Source organism: Chiloscyllium plagiosum, chromosome 26, assembly GCF_004010195.1.
Source record: "Chiloscyllium plagiosum isolate BGI_BamShark_2017 chromosome 26, ASM401019v2, whole genome shotgun sequence".
Classification (NCBI taxonomy): domain Eukaryota; kingdom Metazoa; phylum Chordata; class Chondrichthyes; order Orectolobiformes; family Hemiscylliidae; genus Chiloscyllium; species Chiloscyllium plagiosum.
Genome location: NC_057735.1, coordinates 18110427 through 18136013, shown reverse-complemented (window position 1 = coordinate 18136013; position 25587 = coordinate 18110427). Strand labels below are relative to the sequence as shown.

Genomic DNA, 25587 nt, shown 5'->3' with positions numbered 1-25587 from the left:
TATCACCTTCATCTCCTCCCCCACTCACCCATTGTACTCTATGCTACTTTCTCCCCAACCCCACCCTCTCCACGCTTCAGGCACTCTGCCTTTATTCCTGATCAAGGGCTTTTGCCCGAAACGTCGATTTTGCTGCTCGTCGGATGCTGCCTGAATGGAATTTGTAACGGTTCATCCTGATAAGGGTAAGGTTTCCACAACTTGACGAAAACATCCACATCGGCCAGCCCCGTTTCTAAAGGGGTATTTCCTAGTAGAAAGAGGCGGAGCATTCCCAGCGATCTGGTCGGGAGGTATGCTACGAGAAGCGCTGATTGGTTGATGAGCTGAACGAAACTGGATCTGGTTGGATGCGAGTAAGAGAGAGGCGAGGCAAGGTTTTGTTGACTAAGGTGAGTGAGCGGGATGCGCTCGACAGGTTCCGTAAAAATGAAGGAATCTGATTTGTCACCACGTGCAGAGATTCGAGAGGGCTGGTATGTTTATTGCAGTTCGAAAGCCAAAGCTCATTGGCTGGCGCGGAAGGGTGCATCTCTGAAGCTGTAAAGGGAAGGATTAAGCAAAGAATTTAACCAGCGGACGCACTAAAACACGACAATTTACCGGAAGAACCAGCGAGAGTGAGTTTCATTTGTTTTGAATTGTCTATGAGCTCTTTCCAAACGTAGTTGGATTTATCGGGATTGGTTGTATTCAGGTGAGTAAATGATTAAACTGGGAGTCCCTTTCAATGTCATTGAGAGCGCTAAAGAAAACGCTGGGTGAAGTTCTCATGACTCAGTTCTAAATGAAAGTATGATCGTTTGTCAGGGTTAATCTGGTAGGATAGAAGGCACAGCGTTGTCCGGTGTCGAGATCAGGGATTTCGCAGCAATCAGCGCGCTTCAGGTTTAGTAAAAGGTTGATGAACTGTATCCCAGACTGTACAACGAATCCGTCTCTGACCTGGGACACTCGATGCGTTCAAGCTTTCCGCGTACTTTGATCCAGACTAAATGAAAGATCTGTGATAACACTGGATTCTCGGTGAACGAGCTGATTGTGTATCGGGGAAAGTTGATTTGCCATCTACTTGAACGGAAAGTGGGTTGTACCCAAACTATATCAACGTCATTCTATTCCAGAATTAATTTTGCTTGCTCCGAAGTCGTTTCCAGGCTCTTTTTTTTCTCTGTTAAAAACCCTCCAGTTTCGTTATGATTTGTTGGGCAAAGACTGAGATTTTTGAAACTATGTGGTGGGAAAGTGTGCAGAATGTTCTTGACTCATTATTCTTGGATCTAAAAGTAACCAAAGGATTAGCCTGAACTATGTATTAATACCCAGTTGGTGTATTGTGTAAAGTACACTTCCAGTACTTCGTTTCTACCTTTTTTTGTTTTTAAAGCAGATATTCTGTGTTATAAGGAGGTTTTTTTTTAAAAAAAGAAATGTTCAGTTTGAGCTGAATCTTATCCCCACCTTTTGTCAATACCATCACATGACCTGACATAGTGGGTTGAATACTGGCCGCTCGACTAACCTGATATTGCAGGAGCAATTTGCGTTAATCTTATTGGGTAAAAATGCTGCTTTCTTCGTGCATGCCTGAGCATACTTTGCCCCTTCGTTTATTCGAGTGTTCACTGAAAGGAGAGGTGTAACCGTGTGGTGGACAAGTTAAATCATCGCGCGTCGTGGGGGAAACGCTCATTTGTTAAATGTTGAATTTGAAGTTCAGACCAAAAGGAGAACCTCTGTTTCTCTCTTCCTCCCTTTTACATTTCCTAGTGAAGAAACGAAATTGTAGGGTTGTTTTAAAACTGGATTCTTCCGCCCTGTTCCCTTTTGAAATTTACAAAGCGATGTTCAAACTACTTTAAAAAAAACATGATAGTCTGATTCAAAAAAATGCAGGGGTCATTTAGAATTTTAATAGGATTTATGTATATTTCCAAAATCACGTTTGGAGAAACGCGCTGTACAATGTTAATTACAGTCTCCCATAAATGCTCTTTCGTGGTTTGTAAAAGGTTTTCACGCAGTCAAAGCTTTCTTCATCTTTGCATTTTAAGTGGTGTGCCCATTAAGGCAATTCCACGTTGCCCTTCTAATGACGCTCCATTTTATGGCAAGTGCACAGTAATCATAGCAGAGACACTTTGATGTATAAATTTGCTGATAGTGTATTTAAATGAGCTCTGATTTATAAAGGAGGTGTACCCTTTTCAGGTGAATAAAACATTGGTGCATCTTTTGTTATTGAAATAAGCCTTACCAGTATTTAGAATTAGAATTAGCTTTATTGTCACATGTACTCACATGAGGACAGTGAAAAATTTAGATGTTGCCACTTAGGGTGCTATGTTGGCTACAGAAGTAAGTGATTCCTGAAGAAGGGCTTATGCCCGAAACGTCGATTCTCCTGTTCCCTGGATGCTGCCTGACCTGCTGCGCTTTTCCAGCAACACATTTCCAGCTCTGATCTCCAGCATCTGCAGACCTCACTTTCCCTACAGAAGTAACTAGGTACAGATTCATAAATACAAATTCTGCAGGGTTGGGGAGGGGTGGATGGGTGGTGGCGGGGAAAACAAAAAGCCCAACATGACAGACATTTTGTGCCACCTTAGGTGCAAAAGTACAAACTCATCGGAATAAATCAGAAAAATAATGAATTTAAAAATGTTCAGAATAACAGTCCTTCCAACCCAATCCGTGCTGGCATCTACCCTACAGACCGTGCTGGGCTTCACCTCAAGGGCAGAAGTGCGAGGGTTCACCTCCAGGCCGGAAGTCTGTGCTGAGGCCAGGAATCTGCACGAGTTCCACCTGAGGCTCTTCAGGCCAGGAGTCCATCATGACTTTGCTTTTACAAGGACACCAGGTCAGAAGAAAGAAGGGGGGGAAAAGACACAAAAATGGAGGGAGCGGTCAAACTCCAGTTGAGCAGTCCTACTCTGCTGCCATCTTGGAATTAATTACACACTGATGCGGCAAGCTTAAGAAAGTCTTTAATTAAATTGAAAAATCTAAAAGCCGCTATTTGAGATTTTAATCATTCAGACATCCATGGCTATGCCTTTGGTTGCCATGGCCCTAACATCTGGATTTCCTCCCTACTAAATCTCACCACCTCTTTAACACACCTTACTCCTTCAAGAAATTTTTTAGAAATCTATCTCTTTGACAAAGCCTTTGGCCACACTCCTTTTTGACTTATTGTTAAATTTTATTGTGTACTGCTCCAGTGAGGTTATTTGATGTTAAGTTAATACTATAAATTGTTGTGGTTAGCTTTATGACCTGGTATATTCTGTTGGGCTCATAACCGAAATACATTGAACTTGTGCCACCACTGAATTTACATAGAATATATAAGCAAACTAAACTCCCCACTGAAAGTTTAGTGCTGATTTGAACTACTGCTGACAGGGAGTCATTTAAAGATTGCATATAATAAATTAAAAAGAAACAAATATTGGAAATGCACAGCAGCTTTGCCAATCTCTGAAGAGAAAATCCGAAATATAATTTCCAGTCAAATATTACTTCAGAAGACTGTGTTTTAAGAAGCATGCTATTTGGGATTCGAAGAGGAATCTTATTTGAATCAAGGTTAACCCTGTTTCTCTCTTTATATGTGCTGACAGTCCTAAGTATTTTCAGAACAAAGAAAGTTCAGAGGAACTGAATAGGTAATTTGCTTCAATTTTCACAGTGGAAGACCCCAGCAGCATATCAGAACTTCAGAAGACAGGGGGCAGAGGTGAGTGTAGTGGCCATCACTAAGGAGAAGGTACTGGGGAAGATAGAAGATAATCTTTCAAGAATCGCAGGAGTCAGGGAGAGTCCCAGAGGACTGGAAAATTACTAAAGTAACACCCGTGTTTAAGAGGGAAGGAAACAGAAGATAGGAAACTGTAGCCAGTTAGCCCAAATTCAATTATTGGTAAGATTTTACAGTCCATTATTAAGAATAAGATTGCAGAGTACTTGGAAGTGCGTCATCAATTAGGATTGAGTCAGCACAGCTTCATCAAGGGGAGGTCATGACCAACAAATCTGGTAGAATTCATTTAGGAGGTAACAAGCAAGCTAGATAAAGGAGAGGCAACAGATACAATCTATTTGGATTTCTAGAAGGCCTTTGTCAAGGTGTCATACAGGACGCTGCTAAATAAAATAAGTTATTAGGGACAAGGTACTGATATGGACAGAGGATTGGTTGTCTGACAGAAGGCAGAGAGAGGGGATAAAGATGTCTTTTTCATGATGGCAGCTGGTGACTAGTGGAGTTCTGCAGGGGTCTGTGTCAGGACCACAACTGTTCATTTATACGTTAATGATCTGAATGAAGGAACTGAGGGCATTATTGCTAAGTTTGCAGATAGCACAAAGATTGGTGGCAGGACAGATGGTACTGAAGTAGAGAGGCAGCAAAACGATGTGGGCAAAGGAGTGGCAGATGGAATATGATATGAGAGTGTGAGGTTATGCACTTAGGAAGAATAGAGGTGTAGACTATTTTCTACATGGTGCAGCGGAGGTTCACGAGGTCAATTCCTGGAATGGCGGGATTACCTTACACTGAAGGACTGGAGCGATTGGGCTTGTATACCCTTGAGTTTAGAAGACTGAGAGGGGATCTGATTGAGACATATAAGATTATTAAAGGATTGGACACTCTGGAGGCAGGAAACATGTTTCTGCTGATGGGTGAGTGCCGAACCAGAGGACACAGCTTAAAAATACAGGGTAGACCATTTAGGACAGAGATGAGGAGAAACTTCTTCACCCAGAGAGTGGTGGCTGTGTGGAATGCTCTGCCCCAGAGGGCAGTGGAGGCCCAGTCTCTGGATTGATTTAAGAAAGAGTTGGATTGAGCTCTCAAGAATTGTGGAATCAAGGGTTATGGAGATAAGGCAGGAACAGGATACTGATTAAGGATGATCAGCCATGATCATATTGAATGGTGGTGCAGGCTCGAAGGGCAGAATGGCCTACTCCTGCACCTATTGTCTATAAAGGCTTCAGAAATCAGAAATGCAATGGGACTTGGAAGTCATAGTTCAGGATTCTTTTAAGGTGAATACGCAGGTTCAATAAACAAGAGCAGAAGTGTACTGCTGAGGCTGTTTAAGGCTTTGGGCAGATAGCATTTGGAATATTGTGACAATTTTAAGCTTCGCATCTAAGGAGGGATGTGCTAGTGGGGAGGGTACCAGAGGAAGTTTACAAGAATGATTCTGGTAGTGAAGGGCTTTTCAAATAAGGAGAGAGTAGGGACTCTGTACTTGTAGTTTAAAAGGATGAGGGGGAACCTCATTGAAACTTACAGATAACTGAGAAGCCTGGATAGAGTGTATATAGAGAAGATGTTTCCACCAGTACGAGAGACTAGGGCCTCAGCGAAGGGAAGGCACTTTAGAACTGAGATGAGGAGGAATTTCTTCAGCTAGAGGGTCCTGAATCTATGGAACTCTTCCACAGAGGGCTGTGGAGACCAAGTCATTCATTACATTTAAGACAGAGATATGTTCTTGATTAGTAGAGGAATCAAAGATTACAAGGAGAAGGCAGGGCAGTGTGGTTAGAAACATATTAGCTGTGATTGAATTTGCTCCATTATTCAATTGTCCAAATGACCTAATTCTGCTCCCAAACTCCTGTGGTCTTATTGCCAGCATCCACAGTATTTTTCTTTAATACAAAGCTTAAAAGAATCTGTTAAGGCCTCTTGTGGTGCCATGGAACTTTCCCAACCTTTGTGGATAATTTGACATTGAGTTCATCTACTCCAGTCTATACTTTCTTGTCGTCATCTACTGCTAAATTCACAATCATTCTCTCTAATCAACTGTGCATAATAATTATCCTGTTCACCCCAATCTCAGATGTAGTTTCCCTCATTGTGCCATTATCAACTGCACTTCTTGGAAACTGGACCACAAAATATTGATGATATGAAATCTGTATCTTCAATAGTGGGTGTTCTTACAGTAAATTCATATCTTATTACATGGTATGGTACATCTAGTCGTAAAACAGGGTGACATTTGATATACTGTACAGTACACAATGGCAACGTGTTAATTCATCTCCAATGTTTTCCTGGCTTTTCTGTTAACAGGAAGTAACATAATTAGAATATATTGTGACTTAACATAATGTGATTTTTTACAATGTTTGGTAGTTTTTTGTTTGAGTTTCTTTTCTGATTTATTCTTTTTACAATGATATTTATATGTTCTTGTTTTCTGATTACAGTCACTATTGGCTTTTTCTGGTTCTTATTCAAAGTATACCCTTGCCTGAACTGATCCAACTAAGAAGGCCCTAGTGCGATGCCCACAAGTGATACGTGGGCTGGACAATTTCCCATGGATTCCATTGCCAGTGTCAGTATTGTTGGAAGCTGCAACAATGTAATCAGCACTAACTCTGCTTTTGTAAGTCTTTCATACTTTAATAAGAGATAGCAATTTTCCAAGGTGGGTGTGGTAATTGTATAAGGAGACAAGATAATCTGACAACAAAATCTCATCACGCTGAACAATTATTACTAATTTTTTTAAATTGGTAATTTATTTTGTAATAATATTTTCTAATTTAAAAGATTGAAATTTCTGATCTCTTGACCAATTTTGTGTGACCAACCATAGTTTCTGTAGATGTTACATTTAATCCAGTGTTTCATAATCAAAACTGTTCTCTGATTTTTCTTGGGTGGAGCTTCTTATTTCTTTCTTATGTTTGTATTTTGGGACCTGAGTACAATTGCAAAGTAGTAAAAATCTTAATGTGTTTGAATATCTAGTCAACAACATTTGCATGGGTGGCACAGTGGCTCAGTGGTTAGCACTGTTGCCTCACAGCACCAGGGTCCCAGGTTCAATCCCAGCCTTGGGTGATTGCCTGTGTGGAGTTTGCACATTCTCTCTGTGTCTGCGTGGGTTTCCTCCCACAGTCCAAAGATGTGCAGTTCAGGTGAACTGGTCATGTTAAATTGTCCATAGTGTTGGTTGCATTAGTTAGAGGGAAATGGGTCTGGGTGGGTTACTCTTTGGAGGGTCGGTGTGGTGTTGTTGGGCTGAAGGGCCTGTTTCCACACTGTAGGGAATATAATCTATTGTGTAACATTGCAAAACAATTATTTGCCTAAGCAAGAGGAAAATACTTTTGTTTTGATATCCATAACCTCTCCAACTCCAATTCTGACTGGATAAGCCATGTAGCACATCACTGAATGCATGCTATATCAAATACAGAGGAGAAAAAGCCTGCAGTGTTTCATCAATACCAGAATTAAGATTTACTTAGATTACTTACAGTGTGGAAACAGGCCCTTCCGCCCAGCAAGTCAACACCGACCCTCCGAAGAGCAACCCACCCAGACCCATTCTCCTACACTTACCCCTTCACCTAACACTACAGGCAATTTAACAACATGGCCAATTCACCTAACCTGCACATTTTTCGAATGTGGGAGGAAACCGGAGTACCCAGGGGAAACCCACGCAGGCACGGGGAGAATGTGCAAACTCCACACAGACAGTTGCCTGAGGCAGGAATTGAACCCGGGTCTCTGGTGCTGTGAGGCACCAGTGCTAACCACTGTGCCACCGTGCTGCCGATACCTCTATATCGTGTTACAAAACTAATGCATAATTTCTTAATGTAAAGGAAACTTCAAACTCATCAAGCTAATCAATGTGGAATTGAGATAGGATATAATTTTCAATCACTAAGTCTATAACACAGTTGGACAGATCTGACAGTTTACACACCCAGAATACTAAATCCATATACTTTATGCAAGTCATCTCAATGAATTTTATGAATTGGCCAATGTTTCTACTAATAAAATACACATACTGTCTCTCTTGATTTTTCCAAGTCTCTCTTAATTACCTTGAGTCATTTGGGAGGGAAGCAGGGAAGTTTCAGGGTTTAAAAGTGACAGCTGAGCTGGGGTACTTGTATACACCACATTTTTGTGTTTGTGAAGATGGTTGTGGTTTTCAAGTACAAAGGGGATTTGTTTATATTATTAAGTTTGTGAATATTGTTTAATTTTCATGCAGAACTAGGAGTGGGACTAATTGGATAGCTCTGTGGAAGTGTCAGCACAGGCCCAATGTGCTGAGTGATCTCCAATTGTGATTAGCATGAAACGTAAAGCAATCAGTATGTAAAACAGAATTCCTGGGGACTGATTGGTTTCCTTGCTTGTGGTAGCTATTTTTGTGATAACACAAGTTAAAAATGGAACCCTGTTAGACAGTTTTGAGAAAGAGATATTAGGACATCCTGTATGTTTAGCTTTTTATTTGGGGCAGTTGGTGATTTCTTGCTTTTCACTTGAAGAATGTAGAAGAACCTGTTTTTACTGACCTTTCAGATCATTGAAACTGGTACTTCCAGTTAGGATTTACGTTTGTAGATTAACTGTGATTCATCTGTTTAACTCCTGGGTCAGCATTTGTTTTTTTTTTGTTGCTGATTTAAACAATATAATATTCACCTTTTGTAGTTTTGTAAAAAGTACATGCAGCAACCTGCATTTAACTTTAGCGAATTAACCTATTTTCTTGTACAAAGTTAAAAATCACAGAACACCAGGTTATAGTCCAAGAGGTTTAATTGGAAGCACACTAGCTTTCGGAGAGACGCTCCTTCATCAGGTGATAGTGGAGGGCTCGATCGTATCACAGAATTTATAGCAAAAATTTAGTGTGATGTAACTGAAATTATACATTGAAACATCCAAATCATATTCTCTTGTATGTTTCTATTGTAACAAATAGAATCTCTTATATAAATTGTTTCAAATTTGAAACATATCTGAAGCACAAAGATCAAATCTGATTTACTGAGCAACTAAATTAAATTTTAATTTAAGTTTACCAGGCTATAATCAAATAATATTAAAGTCTCACAGATCAGTCTATGACACAGAGGGAGACCACTCAGCTATTGAAACTATGTGAGCTCATTCAAGATCCACTTGCTCCAAAGTATGTAATAATGTCCCTGAACAGATTGGTTAGAAACCATCTAGAGCAATTTCGCCAGTCTGTACTCGAGCCCTGTAATCCTTTCTTTCATACCCAATTCAAGTAATCAATCGTCTGCTTCCACCACATCATAGGTAGGGAGTTCCAAGTCATTGGCACATTTATATTTTATTAAATGGTATCTCTGACTCTCACATGTCCCAGGTGAAAGTGAGGACTGCAGATGCTGGAGACTCAAAGTTAAAAAGTGTGGCACTAGAAAAGCACAGCAGGTAAGGCAGCATCTGTGGAGCAGGGGAGTTGATATTTCGGGCATAAGCCCTTCATCAGGAATGTGGAGGGGAAAGGGGCTGAGAGATAAATGTTGGACTGGGGCTTTAGGGAAGATAGATGGGATGGTAATTGGATGCAGGTGGGAGGTGACCTGTACCCACCTATTCACTGTCCCACCCCACAGCCCCAACCTCACCCCTCTATTTATCTCTCAGCCCTGTTCCCCCCTCCATATTCCTGATGAAGGGCTTATGCCCAAAACGTTGACTCTCCTGCTCCTTGGATGCTGCCTGACCTGTTGGAGGTTGAGGGGGTGACCTTATAAAGGCTTATAAAATCATGAGAGGCATGGATAGGATAAATAGGCAAAGTCTTTTACCCTGAGGTGGGGGAGTCCAGAACTAGAGGCCATAGGTTTAGAGTGAGAGGGGAAAGATACAAAAGAGACCTAAGAGGCAACCTTTTCAAACAGGGTGGTGTATATGTGGAATGGGCTGCCAGAGGAAATGGTAGAGGCTAGTACAATTGCAACATTTAAAAGGCATCTGGATGGGTATATGAATAGGAAGGGTTTAGAGGGATATGGGCCAGGTGCTGGCAGGTGGGACTAGATGGGGTTGGGATATTTGGTCGGCATGAACAAGTTGGACTGAGGGGTCTGTTTCAGTACCGCACATCTCTGACTCTGTAAACACATGCCCCCTTGCCGCCTTTGCTCCACGGAGACTAACAACAGCTTCTCTAAGCTAACAGTTCAAAGCTCTTATTCCTGCAACTACTTTCGTAAATCTCCTCGGTTCCTGTCAAGGATTTTCCTGAAGAATATTGACCAGAAGTGGTCACAAGCTCTCCGTGTGACTTAACTTGCGGTTTATAAAGGTCCAGCAAACTTCCCACCTTTTCTAATAAATACCTCTATTTATGAAGTTCAGAAGTGATATGCGTCACTAACTGCTCTCTTAATTTAGTCTGTTGCTTTCAAAGATTTATACTTCTCCCCGAGCAGGAAGATTTGTAACAGCCCGTGCAGTCTCCACTTCCTTTCGTAACCAGGATCAAAGGAACCAGACCAAATCATTTATCAATTCTTAAGCATCATCAGCCTTTCTAGGACAGGTTTCTTATCAATTTTTACATTGCTACCAGTATTTTACCAACATTCTCCAGTATTCTAGATCCACCTTGTGCCTGCAAGTATACATTATGTGCCTGTCTTTTAAAATCCATTATTATTCACATGCTATTAAATTATTGGATTCCCTTATGATAATTAGAATTCTCTCATTTAGCCTTTGGCAGTTTTATTTTCCTCCTTTCCCAACTAATCCCACAACTGCCCTCAGCAATGTTTTGTTTGCTCATGGGACATGGCAACATGCTTATTGCCTATCACTAGTTGCCCTTGAGAAGATGGTGGTGAGCTGCTACCTTCAACCACTACAGTCTGTGTGCTGTAACTAAACCCTCAATGCTGTTAGGAGGGGAATTGCAGGATTTTGACGCAGTGATAGTGAAAGAACAGCAAAATTTTTCCAAGTCAGAAAGGTGAGTGGAAAATTGCAGATGTTTCTTTCCATTTATTTTCCATTTATCTGTCTTTCTAGATGGGTGGGTTTAGAAGGTGCTGTCTAAGGAGCTTTGGTGAATTCCTGCAGTGCTTGGAGACAGTGGCTGCAATGTGTATTGAGTGTTGGTAGTGTGGATGTTGGTGGATACAGTGCCAATCAAATGGGCTGCATTGTCCTGGCTTATGTCAAGTTTCTTGAGTTGCTGGAGCCACACTCATTCAAGCAACAGCGGAGTATTCCATCACACCCCTGACTTGTGCCTTGTAGATGGTGGACATGACTTGGATGTCAGCGGGTGAGGTAGTCACTGTAGGATTCTTAGAATGTGATCTGCTAATGTAGAGACAGTATTTATATGGCAGGTCTTTTCACTTTCTCATCAAAGATAACCCCCAGGATATTGACAATGGGGAATTTGCGGATGGTAATGCTGAATGTCAAAGGATGATGGTTAAATTCTCTTATTGGAGATGTTATTGTGTGGCATGAATGTTACTTGTGACTTGTCAACCCAAGCCTTGATATTGTCCAGGTCTGCTGCATTTGGACAGGGTTTGCTTCAGTACTTGAAGAGTCACACATCGCCCACTTCTGACCTCATGATGAAGGGAAAGTCATTGAAGCAGCTGAAGTTGGATTGGCCTAGAACACTACCCTGATGAACTATTACAAAGATGTCCTGGAGCTGAATTGACTGACTGACCTCCTACAACCACAACCATCTTCCTTTGTGCCATGTATGACACTAACCACTGGAGAGTTTTTGCCCTAATTTTCATTGCCTCCAGTTTTGTTAAAGTTTCTTGATGCCAACTTAGTCAAATGTGGCCTTGGTGTTAAGGGCAGTAACTCTCAGCCCACCTTTGAAATTCAGCGTTTTGGTCCATGTTTGATCCAAGATTGTAAAGTAGTCAGGTGCTGAGTGGCCCTAGTGGAACCCAACTGAGTGTCAGTGAGCAGGTACTGCTTAATATAACACAGCTGACAACGCCTTCCATCATTTTACAAATGATTGAGAGTAGTTTGATTGTGAAGTAATTGGCTGGGTTGGATTTGTTTTTTTTTGTCAGGAACTACCTGGACAATTTTCCACATCAGGTAGATGCCAATATTGTAGCTGTAGTTGACCAGGGCTGTGGCAAGTTCTGCAGCACCAAGTCTTCGGTACAATTAATGGAATATTTTTCCAGGCCATGGCCATTGCAGCACGCAGTGACAGTGCCAGACAGAATGATATAATGTATTCTCAATGTGAAGACAGGAAATTGCCTCCATGAGGACTATGCAGTCACTGTTACCAATACTGTCATGGACAGTTGCATCTGCAGCAGGTAAATTGGTGAGGATGAGGTCAAGTGTGTTTTCCCTCTTGTTTGTTCCCTCACTACCTGTCACAGTTGCAGTCTAGCAGCCATGTCCTATAGGGCTTGACCAGTAGTGCTGTCACTGAGCCACTCTTTGTGGTGTATATTGAAATTCTTCTCTAGGTTTTTTCTCCCTCATTCTCCAGCTTCCTTGTTATCCAAGGATCTTGGACACTGCTTTCCTTGCCTTTCATTCTTTTGAGGTATACCTAGACTATGCCTAACACATCTTCTATGGAGATTACCTGTTGTTCATTTTGCAGTTTTCCTATCAGTCTTTTGATTCTGTTTTTACTTTGGCTAGATTGCCTTTCATCCCAATAAAACTAGCCTACTTCTTATTTGGAGGCCCTAATTTAAGTTATTCTTTGTTGTTTTCCATTGTTAATCTACACTCTGGAGTGATCATTATTTCTTTACTCACATGTTCTCTCACTGACACTTGAGCCACCTGGCTCACCTCATTCCCCATTGACAGATTCAGTAAATTTTCCTTTCTAGTTGGACTGAGAACATACTGTTAACAGAAATTCTCTTGCATATGTTTCAGAAGTGCCACCTTCCCCTTGCCCTTTATTCTAATACTTACCTAATTGATATTTGGATAACTAAAGTTGCTCATAATCATCGCTCTTCATGATTTTTGCTCATCTATGTTTTCCCTGCAAATCTGCTGCTTGATTTTATATTTATGTCACTATTTGGAGGCCTAGAAAATATACCCTAATGTTATGCATTTTGTTCAGATTCATTGAATAACTTAACTTGCATTTATGTAGCACAGTAATATATAATAAGATGTTTGTCAGGTGCATTATCAAACAGTTGATATGGATATTAAGCCAGACAGGTAAGTTTTTAAGGGAGATTCTTTGAGAAAGAGAGATTTAGAGAGGGAATTCTGAGCTCATGTTCGCCACCAGCTGAAGGCAGAGTTACCAATGCTTGAGCAGTTATTTCCATCAATTTTGCAAAAGGCCAGAATTAGAGGAGTGTACGTATTTCTAGTGAATTTTATAGAGATTGGAAGTGTTGAGGTCATGAAATAATTTGAGAATGAGAATTCCCATTTGAAATGTACGATACCTTGTGAATTTTTTTAAAGATTTAAAATAACTGTTTGTAATTTTTTGAAGTTATAAATTTAAGATGACATTTTAAGGTAACAGGTGGTTGGGATTGTAATTGTGCTTCCTCTTTCTTTAAGGACTGTAAACACAGTGTTTTGACAATTGATAAACATCTTTCATCCATTGTATTAGGAAGACTTTTAATCCCTTATGGCTATGAATAGGAGGCTGATAAAACACATGATTCAATAGAGCTTTTATTGAGTTAAGCTGTGAGGGATTTTTTTGCTAAATGTAAGTTTAAAATACAGTATTGAAATGATGTTGGAGTGGAGTGAGATTGTGCCTCATAATGTATGTATACTTTATTGTGCAAACATGAAATGGACTGATTTGAAAGCTGCTCATTATATTAATGTTTGTCTACTTACTGTGAAACAATGTGGCTTTATGCTTCCTACCTAACCTTATCACTCAGAATTATTTACTTAGTCCACCTGCTGAGAGATTGAAGAATCATCTATTTGAATGACTTGAATATTCAGTTCAGATCACCGATGGGATAGTATTGTGATACCAATGGATTACACTATTGTATAGCTGACATTGAACAATGCAAACAAATACCATATTTATAAGGCATTTGGGCAATTTACAAGATTGAGTAACATTACTGTACTTGGACAGACATTATTTTGTATTGGACTGAGGTGTAAAAAGTTAAAAATCCACAACAACAGGTTATAGTCTTAACAGGTTTATTTGGAAGCACTCGCTGTCAGAGAGTAGCACTCCGAACACCAGTGCTTGCAAATAAACCTGTTGGACTATAACCTGGTGTTGCGAATTTTAACTTTGTACTTGACAGAGTAAGGCAAAATCCCGATCTTATTATCATACTTTGTGTTTTGATGAAGCCTTTTAACAACATTACCTGAGAGAAACAATGAATCCAGTTGAAACATCTGACTGGAAATCCAATTGAAAGTGTGCATTAATCATTTAACTTTGAATTGAATTCCAATTACTCTGAGAAATTTGTAAAATTGTATAAGAATTTCATTTTGATTAACTAGAGAGGCAAATGCTCCTTTTGCAGGTGAGTGTCATCAAAATGTTCATAGATGGACAATTCATTATGCAATTCCCTAGGTTGTAAGATTTAATCATTGCTCTGATCTCCATGGCTGCTTGGATCATTGTTCATAATGATTAAATGCAGGAACATAATCAGACTATATTGAACAGAGTACCTTTTCTGGCTTTATCCCCAAAATGTCATCCATCTCAGTCTGGTAGATTTGGATATTATCTCAAGATAAGTCTTCTCCATGTCTGTGGCTTGGGAGAATCTGCATGTTCTTCCTGTTGACAACAAGCAACAGAAGTATTTTTGTCTATCCCCGTTGAGGTTTAACATTTCTGAAAAGTAAATGAAAATCAAAGGACAAAGAAACTTCTGTTGGGCTATAGTTCCTGGTGACTTGCACATACTTATAATACTTTATGGAGCATTGCTGAATCTTGAAGACCATATTTAATTTGACGCTTTTCCCTCTATTTTGCTGGTGAGATATGTATTTCTAGCAGTTAGTGGACAAATAATTTTGTCCATATGAATATTTTGACATCGCTATTGAGTAAATCTTTATTCATGTTAGATTTGTTAATACTTGGGAAATTTATAGGAGGAAATGATAAACCCTGAAAAAAGGAAGACTTGCTCCATAGCTACGAGAGATTATATTCAAACATACAGGATTCCTGTTTATGCTGATCTAAACTTTTTAATTGTATCATTTCTGTATGAGCTTTGGCAATGCCTAGCGATGATAATGGGCAAAGCTGTTTGTCAATTAAATCTTTACATAAATTCATCAAATTTGACTCCACATCAAAACAAAATAATTTGACTCTGATCCTTCTGGGATGAAACTTCTGCTTCATTTAATTTAGTCCTGTCTATATTTTCTCTCTCCATTTCATCATATTATGAAACAAAACTAGCTCTGTATCATTGGCAAACTTGCAATATTAATGTACCCATAACCCTTTTCCCCCAGACTTGATGTTGACCCACTTCATTTTGTTTTCATTTCTTTAGGATTTGTGAACAGCTTGTGGGCTGTTCCTCAGATATGGTCTGAGTAGTTCATGTTGTTTGTCAGTATTTATTCTAAAAGGATTGGAGGTGGAGGAAAATGTTTTAGGTTATACAAGTTATAAACTGGAGAATTGCAAGCAAGCAAAATTCATGGGTGGGAAATGACCAACTGGTCCCTCAAATCTGCCATTCTGGCTGAACCATCCCACTCAACCATTCCTTTGATGAAAATACTTGAAAAGAAATTACCTCATTCTTCCTGTCAGTACAGGAAAGGATTTCTATTGCTCCATGGTACTTGTTCACCCATGACCATACAAAATCAGTGTGACAATGAATGTATACAAAGAGATATGTGTGAGGGTTTTAATATCTCTGTTCAAAATAATATTTCTAAAAAGTTTAAGACCTTGAACTCCTGCAAGTCTTTGTGAGATGTTGGCTTTAGTTAATGATATGAGATGCATAAAACACAGAAAGATATTTTTTTCAAAATCTCCAATTTCCATGGTTTTTTTGGACTTGCTCTGGCACTTGACTAAAACATTTGATTAAACCAATTTAAAACAGTCAGGGGTGAGGAGATGGATGAGAGGTATATTTGTTTGGGGTGAAATTCAGGCTGCTCATGCAAAGAATAGATATGGAATTGAAATGTAGGATTTCAACAAAGTCCAATCAAGTTTAATTTGAGCCAGTTTGGATAGGTTTTGTATTGTATGAGAGTTGCTGCTGTTGAAATGTCGAAGTCCTTTATAATGAGTAGAGGATCACTGTTTTTCCTTGTGAATAGCAGTAATTCATAAAGCCTGCTTTGGTCAGTGTGGGTCAGTGCTTTTTATCCCTGACTCTCGAATTTCAAACTTAAACAATCCCATACAATGAAACTAAATGTTTGCCTTGATTTTCCTTCAACAGAACGATGAGTACTTGGACTATCTTTCAGCAGAAGAGAGGGAATGTCTCATGTTTCTTGAAGAAACTATTGATGCATTAGATATTGAAGACAATAATGGGTTATCTACTGATGAATTGGAGCAAACCAAACATTCCACTAAAACTGAGAGTGTGCCAGAAAGACCTATCCTGTCACACCCTGAATTAGGACATCGTCAAAGTCCAGGTAAGACTCTAATTTTAAATAGTTATACATGTCTTCGTGCAATTGGTGGCACCTTCATTGTGATTAGAAATATGTTTAAAATAAGGGTAGAAATAGAATCCTGAGTGAAGAGAGACCAGTGGGATTAGGTTTAGATCATTCCAGCAAATTGCAATAAATCCCTAAAGGGCTAAATGGCTTTCTTTTCTACTGTATATATCCATTTCTGTGGTATGAAATAATTTGGATCCAGAACCTGCATCCTGGAATAATTGCACCTGACAATTATAAACATTTTTGTCATTTTGTTAGGTTGTACACAACAAGCAGAATATTGATTTTTGTGCACTCTTAAAGGCTATTTCTCTAAGCATTGTATTGTATAGCTGATGAGCAAGACAAATAATTTCCTTTTGACACTATAATGCAGTTATTATTGTCAATGGATAGCTCCCTGGAATTCCACTCCATCAGTTAGAATATTAGTCAAGGAACAAAATCTATTTCTATATAATGACTCATCCAGCATGGTTATCACTTCTGATGACTCCACTTTGCCACTTCCTTTATATCTCAAGCCTTGCTTTTGGCAGCTTTCACTTCTTCTTAAAAGGTGCCGTTGCTTTATTATAACATCCTCATTACCTTCAATGTGGCAAAGAAAATTCTAGTTCTCATGTAGGTCTTTAACTATGTGGCTAATGACACATACATCTCCAACCTACTCTCCATAGTTTTGTCTTTGTTCTTTTTTTATCATGCTGATATTTGTGACCTATAAATCCTCAGATAATTTAAGCCTGCTAAAGATAATTTTCTGTTCTCTTAATATCTGCAAACAAGCAATTTTTCCCCCTCTCCTCCCCATGGTGCTTTCATAAAACATTCAGTTTGCTATCTCCAGCTTTAACTGGGACCTTGTTTGTTAGCTATAAATTAATTACCACTTAAGTTAAAAGGGTTGTGCATGTCCCAAGTCCCATCCAATAACCTATTTGAGTGTTTAGCTGAGGTACTGAGGTTGTGCTTTAATGATCAAACGGGCTGTTTTGAATGAAATGTTAATCTGAGTAATGCATACCACTTTAGGCGGATATAAATTATTTGGATGCCTTTACTGTGAATAAAAGAAGGGGAGTTCCCAGAGTGTCTTGATCATCACTAATGGAAATTAAATGATCATTTGTGACATCTTGCTGAGCACAAATTTCCTGCCACGTATCCCACATTCCCAAACTGACCATATTTTAAAAAAACATGAATTTTTTTATTTGTTCATGTGTGATTGTTGCTGGCAAGGCATCATGTATTGCCCATCTCTACTTATTCACTGGTGATGAATGCTAAAAGTGATATTATGCCAATCAAGTGGACTGCTTTGTCCTGGATGATCTCAAACTACTTGAGTGCTGTTAAAGATGCACTTGCCCAAGAATGTGGAGAATATTTCATCACATTCCTATCTTGTAGATGATGAAATGTCTGAGGAAATGGGAGGTGAGCTATTTGACACAGATTTCCCAACCTCTGACCTGTTCTTATAACCACAATATTTATGTCGAACATAGAAGCGTACAGCACAGGAACAGGTTCTTCAGCTCACCATATAATGTGGAATATGACACCAAATTAAACTAAATCTTTCCACCTACCCTTGGTCCATATCTTTCCATTCCTTGCTTATTCATGTGCTTATCTAAAAGTCTCTTAAACTCCCCCCATTGTAACTGCCTTGACTACCACAACCCCTGCCAATATGTTCCAGACTCCTACCATGCTGCATTTAAAAAACAAATTTGCCCCCTCAACTCCTTTGAACTTCCCCTTCTTACCTTAAATGCATGCCCCTTAGTATTAGACATTTCAACTCTGATAAAAAGATTCTGACTGTCAACCCTACCTATCATAATTTTATAGACCTCTTTTAAAGTCTCCCCTCAGCCTCTGCCACTACAGAGAAAATAACCTGAGTTTTTCTAGTCTCTACTTCTAGCTCATACCTTCTTATCCAAGCAGCATCCTGGTAAACCTCTTTTGCACCCTCTCCAAAGGCTCCACCTCCTTCCTGTAATGAGATGACCAGAACTGAATACAATACTCTGTGTCCTAACCATATGGCTGGTCTGGCTTACTATTTTGAGGGAATTCTACAATGGTAATAACGTTGTTGAATGTCAAGGGTTAGTTATATTTCTTTTTTGGGATAGCCACTTCCACCGTTTTGTGTGACATGAACGGCGTTGTTATTTTATTCATCAGCAAAGCTTGAATGGTACTGAACTTTGTGCAATCACCAGCAAACATCCTTATCTGACCTTTTTTTGATGAGGGAAATGTTATTCAGAACCATCTGAAAATGATTGGAAAGAGGGTACTGCCCTAAGCAACTCCTGTGGTAGTTCTAGAGCTGAAATGATTTGTCTCCAACAGCCGTGACTATCTTTCTCTTGTGCTCGGTATGACTGCACTCAATGGGGGAGTTTGTCTTTATTCTTTTTGACTTCTATTTCCTTAAAGTTTCTTGATACCATGTGTGATTAAATGTAAACAGGACACACTAAGCAATTATTTCATATCTGGAAGTAGATGTGGGTGTTGAAGCTTTACTATAGGCATGGCTAGCTTTGGAGCATTAATCTTCACTACCACATCCAGGATATTGTCAAGGCCTGTAAACTTTTGATGTATCCACTACCATCAGCTGTGTTTTTGAGTGGTTTCAAATTTGGTGAAGTCTGGCATCTGTGGCACTGTGGACCTTGGAAGGAGGTAGTGATGGATCACCCATTTAGTATTTCTGCTTGAAAATGGTGGCTTTCTCTTTGGGAATGGTTTTCTGGTCTCTGCCATCATTACAAAACTTCCTTTTGCAAATAATTGTTTAGCAGACCAACACAATTACTGTCTGGATATAGCAGGACTACCATCCAGTAGTTGAGTGATCACTTGGTTATGTCTTTTACAGCATCACTTCTGTTTAGAATGAATGCACTCCTACATAGCTTCACCGGGTTGGCACCTTTCATTTTTTAAGTTTGCCTAATGCTGCTCCTGACATGCTGCCTTACATAGCAAGGTGGTAGCCTGGCTTGGTGCTAATGGTAGAATAAGGGACAAGTCATATCACAAGGTTACAGATTGTAGCTGAATACTTTGAGCTGTGAATGATGGCCTATAGCATAGTAGATGACTGGTTGGTTGACAGCTGCTAAATCTGTTCTTAAAGTATCCCATTTAATACTGTGTGGTAGTGCTGCACAATATGATGGAATATGTCAAATAATGAATGAGGAAGACTTGCAGAGAGAAATAGAAAGCATGTACTTTTTTTTTCTTCCAGAGCTTTGTTCAAATAGTTGGGTGGTCAATCCAGTTTGGTTCTCAAGATTTTCTGTTGTAGCTTAAGTGACTTGCTGGGCTCTTTCACCGTGTAGTCAACAGTCAGCCACACTGCTGTGAAGCTGGAATTATACCTAAGCCAGACTGTCAGGATGACCAATTTCCTTATAGAAGGACATCAAAGATTAATGCAGACTGGGTGACTGCTTTGCAGAACACCTACAGTCCATGCACAACATGACCCCGACCTTCCTGTAGCTGGTCATTTTAACAAAGTATCCCTAATTGCCTATTTGTCTGTCCTCAGCATGCTGCTTTTTTTCCAGTGAATCACAGCACAAACCAGAGGAACAACATCTCCTCTTCAGACTAGGCACTTTACAACCTACTGGACTGAATATTATGTTCAGCACCTTTAGGTTGTGAACCCATTCCCATTCCTTCCCTTGCTTTTTCTTTTGGATTTACTTATTGCATTCTCTGTCACCATGTCCCCTATACCCAGCCAGTAACCCCATTAAATACAACATATGTCCCATTTCCAAGTTTGTCCTTTTCCTTCACCTCCAGTCATCTTCTGTTGTCTCTCCACAGGATGAGTCCTTCTGTATGCTTCCTCAATCCCATGACATTTAATGCCCCTACACTAACTGTTTCTACATACTGTTACAAACCCATTCTTTCAACACTGTCCTTTCTCTTAATAGAAAGAGTGGGCATCTCCATTGTTTTAGTTAAAAAAAAGTAAGTTACTTTTCAGTACTAATTTAGGTTAAGGGCTAACTACATAATTGAACAATCAGTGTGTTGTTTTAGAGTGAATTGAATGCCACTTTGCACAAGTTAATCTAAAGCAAATGGTGGATACTAATCATAAAATGTTGCTGAAACTAATCAAAAGGGAAGGCATTTAAGATTATGTTGATAAGATATAGCAACACCTGAATGGAGACAGTTTAACCTTATACAAATTTAATTTCTGTAATTGAGAGCCATGGAGCAGTGATATACCATGTGTAAAGGTTTCATGCACTGTATTTTAATATCAGAAATATATTAAACAAAAATGGAAATTGAAGGAAATATTCAATAGATCTGGCAGCAGCTGTGGTGAGAAACAAGAGTTAACTTTTGGATAGAGTGACCTTCCTCAGAATCGTTCAGTGGATGGGTCACTCGACCCGAAACGTTGTTCTAATTTCTCTCCACAGATACTGCCAGACCTGCTAAGGTTTTCCATCAATTTCCATTACTGCAGTTCTTTCATATATAATTTTAAACATTGTTTGGTTTTCTGTCTGTGATTATAAATTCCAGCTGCATCTACCATCTTCGTTAATTAAAATAAATGGTCTTGCTGTCTATTTACAACAATTACACTTTAACTTTAAAGTGATAAGCTAGATAAAATATAGATGTGCATTAGCAGCTATATGATGAATTGTATGGTGTAACACTTTTGCCTATATAGGATGGGATATTATCTAACTCGATAACTCCAAAGGACTATGCGTTAAGATGTTTAGCTGTGCTGAACTTCTAATAGCTTTTATCTACATGCTAACAGTTATTTGAAATGGTTGTTACATTTAGCTGCCATTTAAGTTTTGAAGAATTCTGAATTTATTTAAGTTCTCCTAATTTTGTTTTATTTTGAATTCCTTTAATAGAACCTGATGGAAAAATCCCAAGAGCAGTTTTACCAAACAACAAGAACAACAGCACTGAATTCATCTCCCCACAGACAGTGCAGGAAAAATCTGGAGCATATAAATTCCCACGGGCAGTTTCACCACACAGCAATAAAAACTGTACTGATTCCACATCCCCACAGATGGTGCGAGCTAAAACTGGAGCAAATACTTTGCCTAAATATACCCAAAAACCTAGTGCTGAAAGCAAAAGCATGATATCCAGTCAGATATCAGAATCCAGAAGAACTCCCATGCCTTCTGAAGATACAAGACGAAGATCCAATAGTGCAATAGTTCAGCATGCATTGGTAGTGTCTATTGAAGAAAAGACAAAGTTAGGTCCTCCCACGGCTCCAAAACCCCGGAAACTGCCATCCAATATCATACTGAAAAGCTTCCAGAAGAGTGATAATCTTATGGTACCTAATAGAAACTCTCAGAATAGCTTTAAGGTACCAAAAGGTGCTGCACAAAATGATGGATATAATTTATCTAGGGACAACAGCACTGATGAGGAAGTAAAACAAGTAAGAATGCAAGCTTTGAGTAAGTTAGGATTGCTGTCAGAGCCAGATGGCCAGAAAACCAATTCAGCAAGTCCTCCAAGTCTAAAAACAGAGGGGACATCCATTGGTCAGACCGTCACAGCGAGTAATGAAGTTAAAAGGAACCAACCAGAAATGTCAGCGAAAAACACCAACAGTCTGAAACGTCCAATTGGAATTGCACCTCCTCTGAACCATTCAGCAGCCACTGCTGATGACCTTGGCGTGAGTGGCACAGCAAATAAAATGACAAATGTGACTGTGGGGAATGCAAACAGAGTGCAGTGGCAACTGGGTTCCACAAAATCGAGCAGTTTAAAAAGGTTTCCCACAGCCAATGAAAACGCCCCTCCAACCGTGAGCATCGGTTCAGCCCGAACCAGCATGCCAACCACCACGGTCCTTAACCCTGGCATGAGCAAAACACTCCCTCTCGCAAGAAGACCAGCAAATGCAAGCGAGGGAGAAGTGAAAAATATAAATGCAGCACAGTGGCAGTTTGGTGCCACAAAGGCAAGTAGCTTAAAGAGGTTTGGCACATCTAGTGATCATAATCAGCCCACCTTGCATTCTGATGCTGCTCGAAATACTTCGATTGGTGCTGCCTCTGCTTTTGGTGTGAACACGAACAGTAGGCCCAGACCTGTGTCGATTTGCTCAGAGAAGGATTTGTCAGTCAAACATGGATCTACATTAGAAGTTGTATCATCTGATAAACCAGGAAGGAAGTCTTTTCCAATTACAATAAACCATATTTCGACCAAATTTCAGAAATCTCCACCAAAGGCGCTTAATGTGCAAGTTGCGCCACCAGGACCAACCAGCAAAGACCACAGAGAAGCACTGAGAAAACTTGGCCTTCTAAAAGAATAGAAATGAGTTTAAAAGGCTGCATACGATCTCATGGACTTGAGGACAGTTCCATCAACGTGCTGGAAACCAATTTATCTAAAACAGGCAATAACTTACTGCCATATAAAGCCATAGAGTCATTGCAATCTCTGACATGGGAATGAAGCTGTAGAATTAGAATATGGTTAAAGAGATCAATTTAAAATGAGCTGTTTTATTTTGTGTATTTAAATTAATGTAACTACTGCAATTTTGCCACCTTTTGATATATAAAGCATTTTTTTTTGCATGTTCACCTTGATTCATTTTGTGGGATGTGACCTCTGAATGCTTAGTAAATTGCAAGACAGCTTTCCAGTTTTTCAATAGTATGTGTCCACGCTTGGACTGTTGTTCTATTTGTTGGAACCAATAACCAAGACTTCATTAGAGATTCTATTAACTTTCTTAATGGGAGCAGTCCTATTATTAATGTCAAAGTACAATTAAAGACTTCCATGTTTTGCAGTAAAAATAACTGTTTCAAAATGCTCTCCTTTTAAAACAATGACTTATGTTGTATGACTCTTCAGAGAAATTTTAGTTTTTATTGAAAGCATTGTTTTAATTATGACACTGCGTAAATGTATAATTAAGTGCATTCTGACTTTTTGTATGTGTGGAACTTCCTGTATAGATACTCTGTGTCTCATTAGAAAAAATATTCCAACTCTGCCCCATTTCTTTCTAGTATCACTTCACATTTTTTTAATTAATTCCATAACAAACCATTATATCTATCTAAAAATTGACTAATTATGATTATAGTAATTGTCATGTACAAATGCTAAATCTAATATGTATTAAGACGTTATTTCAGTTTGTAATTTGTAAATGAACTAGTAATTCACTTACCTGCCACAAGTCGTGAATTTAAAGCATTAATTTCCAAGCAGTACTATAAATCTTTTAACCTAAGTTCTAAGTATATTGTTTTTAAATATTTCCAGCTGATTTTACAATAAATGTTCAAATTTGGTAATAAATGGTACAGAATACTGTTATCCAATGCTGAAATTTGCAAGATTTCAACAAGGCACACACTGATGTTGTTTTCTTATAAGTTTTCTCTGGCCTTAACTCAAGCCTTTCTACATGACAGCTGCTAAATGGACAGTAGGCCCTTCCTTTTTCTCTTTTAGCATCTAGTTTCTGTTCTCTTTAGGTCATTTCCTATCAACTACCTGACAGGATGATATTTTGTCAGAACCATAATCTCTTGTCCAATCACCAGGAATAGATTCCATTGGTTTCTTTAAGAGTATTTAACTAAAATGAATTGCAAATTGTCTGAAACCTGTTTAACTGCTGCAAAGCACCATTGACCACAAACATATGTTGCGTTACTGTAAATACATTGAGTTTGACATTGGGAAGCTTGTAGCCATTTATATTGGATATATAAAACAAAGAAATGAACCAGTTAATGTGCAATTGAATATTTGAAGTGGAGGTGCAAGAGAAAATACTTCTGATTAAAATTGCAAGAATTGGCTTGTGCGAGAACAGATTTCTTCTAAAATTTGAATAGCTTTTCAATTTATACTACAGAAAATTAGTGCAGGGCTGCATGCCAATAGTGAACGTTCATTTATAGTTAACCAGTTACAATGCTCAGGGTCCTTTTTTAGTGCTTGATTTAAGGTAAGAATAAGATTGTTACAATTAGCTCTGTGCTTGAATTAATGAGGGGAAATTAAGCCAAGACATCTGGTCACTATCTAGCATCTCCCTGAAAGTATGTATTCATACTGCAATTCAATGGCTGAGCAACTTATTCGACATTGTACTCTCATGGTCAAATGGCCTCTGGTGCAGGTGCTGCTCAAGAATGAACAAGTCATTTAGCTAGGATTCCACAGGAGAGCAACATCAAAGGGGAGTTTCTAATTCTAACTTCATCTGATGACACTTCTCCTCCAGGCTCTCACCATTGATAACTTGGCACCTCCATCTTCAAGATACTCCACCTTCATCTTTTGGGGAGTAGTGTCTTGATTATCTGAATGCTAGTCACAAGATGCCAATTTATTTCTTCATCAAATCCTTATGCAATGAAAACACAGCTCTTATTAATTTCTGATTTTTGTCCTGGATTACTTGTAACAGTGTCTGAAAGAGTAATCTTCCATTCCTAGATACTCTAAGGTTGTAAGCTGTACATTAAGGAGGAATTAAAATGATTTAAAGAATACATTTTAATTAGTTTAAAAATAACATTTGTGCTTTTCTTAAACCCCCCTCTCCCATTAGTATAGTCACCAAGAATCTTCATGAGAAGGATCAGTAGCTACATCTAATTTACCTAAGCTCAAAGTATCTAGTTTAATGCAAAATGCTTTAAGTGCTGGGAGGTGGAGGAAGTGAGGTGAAAGTTTAGTGTTTCAGCTTTTTTGATCATGCAAACAAAGTGGTTTTCTGATGAGAATCTTTTTATTGTTTCACAAACCATAACGTTTGAGATTTCTGGAGCCCTTAAACAAAATAATACAATTACCGTGTTGTTTTATTCAAGATTTGTCCTGATAATTTACAAGGAAGGGGTGATATAGATGAATGAATGACAATTTTCAATTGTTTTTCAATGTAGCTTTATACAAAAAAAAGTGCTGTGACATAGATATGGTTTTCAATTTTT

At 38.9% G+C, this 25587-nt stretch overlaps 1 protein-coding gene across 3 annotated transcripts; it reads left to right on the top strand.

Moving 5' to 3' along the window:
* The first annotated feature begins 454 nt into the window (after nucleotides 1-454).
* LOC122563164 (specifically androgen-regulated gene protein-like) lies at nucleotides 455-25587 on the top strand. Of its 3 annotated transcripts, XM_043716649.1 has the most exons (5): nucleotides 455-697; nucleotides 3701-3748; nucleotides 6250-6431; nucleotides 16297-16501; nucleotides 21490-25587. In XM_043716649.1, exons 3-5 carry the CDS (start codon nucleotides 6327-6329, stop codon nucleotides 22929-22931), a joined length of 1752 nt encoding a protein of 583 aa, XP_043572584.1. In that variant the 5' UTR covers nucleotides 455-697; nucleotides 3701-3748; nucleotides 6250-6326; the 3' UTR covers nucleotides 22932-25587. The 3 variants fall into 3 exon arrangements, with proteins under 3 accessions (XP_043572584.1, XP_043572583.1, XP_043572582.1); XM_043716648.1 differs by lacking the exon at nucleotides 3701-3748 and having other exon boundaries at nucleotides 455-620; XM_043716647.1 differs by lacking the exon at nucleotides 3701-3748.

Excerpts from the sequence above, each read along its gene's own strand:
- LOC122563164 (XM_043716648.1), top strand. The coding sequence starts at position 6,327 with ATGCCCACAAGTGATACGTGGGCTGGACAATTTCCCATGGATTCCATT. Across the intron at positions 6,432-16,296 it reads TCAGCACTAACTCTGCTTTT|AACGATGAGTACTTGGACTA; the intron begins GTAAGTCTTTCA and ends TTCCTTCAACAG. Across the intron at positions 16,502-21,489 it reads AGGACATCGTCAAAGTCCAG|AACCTGATGGAAAAATCCCA; the intron begins GTAAGACTCTAA and ends TTCCTTTAATAG.